Source organism: Gavialis gangeticus, unplaced genomic scaffold (assembly GCF_001723915.1).
Source record: "Gavialis gangeticus isolate Ggan-Ray unplaced genomic scaffold, GavGan_comp1, whole genome shotgun sequence".
NCBI lineage: Eukaryota > Metazoa > Chordata > Crocodylia > Gavialidae > Gavialis > Gavialis gangeticus.
In genome coordinates, this window is record NW_017729022.1 from 58151901 (window position 1) to 58157611 (window position 5711).

At 40.6% G+C, this 5711-nt stretch overlaps 1 protein-coding gene across 1 annotated transcript in view; it reads left to right on the forward strand.

The window, feature by feature from the left end:
* The first annotated feature begins 245 nt into the window (after positions 1 to 245).
* HAL (histidine ammonia-lyase) overlaps positions 246 to 5711 on the forward strand; it is a 62567-nt gene continuing 57101 nt past the window's right edge. Inside the window, 9 exon segments of the mRNA XM_019515055.1 lie at positions 246 to 622; positions 1061 to 1121; positions 1250 to 1277; positions 1892 to 1966; positions 2067 to 2139; positions 2227 to 2293; positions 2419 to 2456; positions 2544 to 2669; positions 5003 to 5214. Coding sequence (XP_019370600.1) covers positions 376 to 622; positions 1061 to 1121; positions 1250 to 1277; positions 1892 to 1966; positions 2067 to 2139; positions 2227 to 2293; positions 2419 to 2456; positions 2544 to 2669; positions 5003 to 5214 — 927 coding nt within the window. The 5' untranslated portion in view covers positions 246 to 375.

Genomic DNA, 5711 nt, shown 5'->3' on the forward strand with positions numbered 1-5711 from the left:
TCCTGGAAAAATGTGGAATTTGAGTTCCTTTCTTTCATCAGAAAATTGGGGATTTTTTTTAAGCCAGTGAGAACCAGGATCCTTGATTGAGGCAGTGAAAAATATTACTTTTATTGGAAAGTGTTGTGTGTAGAATTTGTGTTGGAAAAAAATCTCTCCTCTCAACCATCCTGCAGATGCTGAAAATCAAAGGTCTTTTCTTATCTAGTTCATTTGCACAGACGGATGTTTGGGGGTGGATTTTTGCCTTTTTCTGATTGGAGCATTGGGATCCTGTCAGGTGTTCTGCTTTTCAGGCTAAAATGCATAGTGAAGACAGCTGCTTGATATTGGAGCTCTTCTCAGTGGAGGGACAAACAGAGACAGAGGCTAAGTATGCCACGGTACACAGTGCATGTCCGAGGGGAATGGCTGGCAGTGCCTTGCCAAACTGGTACCAACACGATCAGGTGGCTGGGAGAGGAAGCTGTGAGACGTTACATGAAAAACAAGCCTGATAATGGGGGCTTTGCCTCTGTAGAAGCAGTACATTTTTTTGTTCGGAGATGTAAGGGCCGCGGCTTGCTGGATCATGATGATGCCGTGGAGGATGTCCTAGAGGACAATGAGTTTGTTGAAGTTGGTAAGCAACCCCGAAACGTTTAACTATGCAGCAGCTGTGCTTGCATAGGAGTTTGTAAAGTGTGTGCATTTATCTGAAAAGTTCTACTGTATTTCTGTGGTAAGCCAAGTTTAAGTCTCATAGGAAAATACTATATGCAATCTCAGTTTAGAGAACCATGTTTTAAATTCTGCAGTGTTCCCCAATCTGGTTAAGCGGATTAGGGGTTGAGTGATCAATATGGCTTGGATTTTTTAAGACGTTTTCTAGAGTTTTTGTGTGTGTGCAAACTATGAGCGCATTTAATGAGTTTTCTTAAAAGCATATGCAGGTATCTGGGTGGCTGTAAGTTTAATATTCTTAATGGTTTATTATGACTAATAACAGAACGTTCCCATCTGGCAGCACAGAACTGGAGAGTGTTTTCATTCTGTTTGTATCTTATGTTTTTCCTTCTAGTTATTGAGGGAGATGCAATGTCTCCAGATTATATTCCATCTCAGCCGGATGAAATTTATACGTATCCTTTACTAAGATTTATTTTTTTCATCTTGCAATTGTCACATGCACAGAAATAGAAACACTGTTCTTAGAAACTAGTTGTTTCTTAGGTTTATGTGTCCCTTATTTTCCTTTATGCATCTTCAGATATAGCAAATACCGAGAATCAGGAAAGGTAGGAATCAATAATATTCTGATTAAAAAGTGCTCCTGTTCTAGTAGTTTGTTGTTTTGGGTTTTTTTGTTTTTGTTTTTTGGGGGTGGGGTGGGAGGGGGGTTGGGAGGGGAGTAGGGGTTCAAAAAGGAACTGAAGTGAAATCCTCTGCACAGTGAAGACCTGATTGCTTTATTGCCCTGTCAGTGTTCAAAGAAAATACAGTGTCTTTATTTGTCTATGGGGAAGAAAGACACGGACCCCACAGGATATTTCAGATTGCATGGTTTGTTTGTAATATGAACTACATTAGCATTCAGAGGACTCGGTCAATCCTACAAACATTAATTACCAAGCATTATAGTAATTACTGCAGGGAACAGTTTCACCAACACTACAGCAGAAGCATTTTGCTCAGCAGTAAATGGCTGCAAGATCACCCGTGACTGTTTAATGCACAGTGTCAACCATTTGTATTTTGTTGGTATTTTTTATTAGTGTTGTTGTTATGAGATTGTGGGTAAGCTCTGTATCAGAGAAAGCTCACTCTTGAGTTTTCATGGTGTGCTTTGATTTAGTTATCATGGTTTAGAAACTTCATATACACACATCTCTAAGAAATGTCTGTTGTGTAGTATATTTCTTTAGATGGAGACAATTTAACAACAGGGGACTTGGTCAGTTTGGGAAAGGGGCTCTACAAGATCAAGGTAAAAGATTTGAAAAAAATCTGACTTTTGTATGTTTTTGTTTATTCTTGTTCGGTTTTTAAGTAGAGGAATAAATAAGCAGTGACATTGTTTTTTCTAGCTCACACCTCGAGCTGAAGCTAAAGTCAGACAATCAAGAGAGGTTATTGAAAGCATTGTAAAGGAACAGACTGGTATTTGTACTCCCCACCCCCATTATTAATTTTGTGTCAGTTTAAACGACTCTGACTCCTGTTCCTTCTCTGTAACATCTGTTTCAGTTGTTTATGGAATCACTACTGGCTTTGGGAAGTTTGCCCGGACTGTCATTCCAAACAGTAAGCTCAAGTATGTTGTCCGTACTTCCTTATTTATTTAAGAAAATGTCTGGAAAAGAGCTCTGCATCATTTCAATAGTTTATTTTTAAACACTGCCAATTGTTTGTTTTTTAAATGTTTTTTTTTCTTTGTAGGGAACTCCAAGTGAATTTAGTTCGCTCCCATTCTGCAGGTAGTAATAAAATTGATTTTGATAGTTTCCTCTTCTACAATGTTAGCACACAGGTTTGTAACCTGGAGGTCATTGCTGTCATTGCAGGTGTTGGGAAGCCTTTGAGCCCAGAGAGATCTCGCATGCTTTTAGCTCTAAGGATCAATGTCCTAGCAAAAGGATACAGTGGGATATCCCTGGAAACTCTGCAGCAAGTTATTGATGCATTTAACGGTAAAAGGATGTTTAGAAATGTAATACAACCATTGTTTTATTATTTATGTTAAGGATGTAGCAAGAGAACCCAACAAACATTGTAGCCCCTTTGTTGGAGACAGTGCACAAGCTCATAGTTAGAGACTGTCCCTTACATTGTGAGTAGGTAGCAGAGGCAAAGGGTGGGAGAAAAACGTGCAGGGAACAGGACATTGGGGAGCTGAAGCTCAGAGGCTTTGGAAGACCTCCCTGCCCAAGATATAGGAGGAAGTCTGCAGCAGAACCATATGCTGAATCATAGTCCAATGTCTCAAACACTAGCCCAGTCCACGTGCTCTAAAAGTAGAATTACAAATGTCAGAGGGGACAGGAGTTTCTAGTGGTGACATGTCTCAGAGGAGCTAGTTTGTTAGGGAGATGGGGACTAGAAGAGCAAAAAAATGGGACCGATGTGATGTTTAGGGGCAACACTCATTCCCCAGTGCTTCCCTTCTTCCACAAAGGGAGAATAGTTCCAGTTCTCAGCAGTTCCATCACTGTGGCTATTTCAACTTAGTCTTCACCATTGTCTTTCTCCTATAGCAGTGGAGCTGGTCTGACATGGAGCTCTGCCTTTTTCAGGTTGTGTTTGGATTGGAAAGTTCACACCTATTTGAAAAGTGGCAAAGGAACCTGGACTATAGCATAACACACCATTGTTAGTAGCCAGCAATGACTTTGGGTATCCAACTTGAGACATCTGCTAAGGGGTCTGAGTTTCTCGTTAGTGCTGAGCACCAGCCCTCTGAAAATCAGAGTTCTTTTATCCTCTCAAGTTCGGCACCTGTAAGTGAGGTGAAAATCCCTAGCGGTGTGTGAAATCTCGGCTGCTACAGCAATAACAAACTTAAATGCTATTGTTGTAAAAGGCCTATGTGCCTGTCCATTGCAACTCACTATGTACAGGGATTTTTAAAACCTTTCGACAGCAAATAGTTTGGGGGTAAAATGTAGCATATACGTTTCTGTCCCAAAGTGAGATCATTTTATCATACATTTTGAAGCTGTAGCACTTAAAAAGTGTAATGATTGGGTTTCCTGTTGGTTTGTTACTGACAAGGAGTCTTATTCCAAGGGAGGTAGACCAGATGGATTGCCTTCAGAAATTAACTTTTTAGAAAACATGCTCACTGATCTTGGGGTTTTGTTTTAATTAAAACCGTCTAATGGTTCCTAGTACTTCCGTGTGCATGTATGTGAAAGTGTGCCTACAGTGTGGTGGCCAACAGCTCAGTCTTGCCACTACAGCAATAAGCTCCACTGATATAAGCATCTGAAATGAGGTGGTGAGGATACTCTGGAGGGTTGCCTCAGGACCCTGTTTTAATGGCCAAGGTTTCACCATGGGTGCACATATAGCTACTAAATAAGCCTTTGCTGAAGAGTGGGGGGATGCCTTGTGGGAGATGTGAAAGCTAAGAGGAGTAAGATGGTAGCATAGAAGGTCTATCAAAGGAAGATGGTTAGGCTTTCAACGATACATGGCCAGTTTAAAGATGAGTGGGGTTGTCATTTGGTTTCATTTTCCCAAAGAGGATTCAGCGCTCAAAAATATGAAAAGTACTTCCTTGCTGTGTGTGTATGTACATGTGTACATATACAAACTATAACTATAATACATTCTCCAAAGTTTGATTAAGATCAGCTACAGTGGTCTGTTGGCTCATTCTTGCCGCATCCGAGGGTTAAAAAAAATGCTCCATGCTACAAACCCTGTGATAGGGAGCTGGGTAGGTAGTGGCTTCAAGGACTGAAGCTCCATCCCAGCTTTGTTCAGGCAAGTGCGTGATGCCAGTATGATCTGTATTTGGACTGAGATTTCCAGTGATTTTATCAAAGCCATGTAATATTTGAGTGAGTTCCCGTTTTTAAAGGATTCCCTTAGGATGAGCCCTTTAACATAACTAAAATAAAAATGTGTCACTTTTATTTTCTCCTCCCCATAATTTGGAGATGCTGTGACCTATCTGATGCTTTTCCATTCTATATAGAGCTGGGCTTTCAACCTTAACTCTTGGCTTCTTGTGCTTTTGTGGGACTAAGGTACTTTAAAAATCAAAACTGTAATAGGTTTATTTTGCTGAAAAAATTCCTGTTGTGTTTTTTTCTAAACCACTGCTATTTTTTGGAACTACAAGCAAATCCCAGTTTGCCCTGGAAGAGAAGAATGATCAAAGTTTTTTATTTAATTGGCCCATGTTTCAGTATGCAACTACAAGGTTATCTGGGGAGGATTCTTCCACTTTGTCTTTGTTTTCAAGAGGTGATGGATGGCAGCTCTAACAAAAAATGGATTTCTGTTTTCTTTTTAGCATCTTGCCTGCCTTATATACCCGAGAAAGGAACAGTTGGAGCCAGTGGAGACTTAGCCCCACTTTCTCATCTTGCCCTGGGGTTAATAGGAGAAGGAAAGATGTGGTCTCCAAAGAGTGGCTGGGCTGATGCTAAATATGTAAGATCTGTATTGGTGATCAGTACACTTCACCTGTTTCCTTCCATTGGCTTTGGTTAAATAATGGGTATTGTGGGAGGACAGAAGAGAATTTCTGATCAAAAACCACACTATATTCAAAACATTTAAAATCTTGTGTATTTTGTGCACTTATTATTGAAGTATTTGTTTCTGCAATAGACATAGACTTTTAGGGCTGCTGCCAACTTTAGTTTGCTGTACAGGACTAATACTATGAAGAAAGGTAAAACGTAATAACAGAATATGCAAATCCATGCATCATGGATTTGCCACCCTGAGTGTTACGTTAGTGCCTTCAGATGCATGATCTCATGATACGTAGAAGAACTATGATGCAACATACTACAGGTACTAGGACCCAGTGTGGTGAAGTGGGAGTCTCTGGCTAGCCACAGGCCTAGCTTCCCACCTATCTTTCCTGCCACGCCTTGTTGGTAATTAATTAAGTTGTTCATTAAGGCAGGAGCCTGCCCATTGTACACCCCAATATTGGGGGGCTATCCACGGGTCCATTCCACCCCTACACCGTGGCCCAAGCCTCACAGATG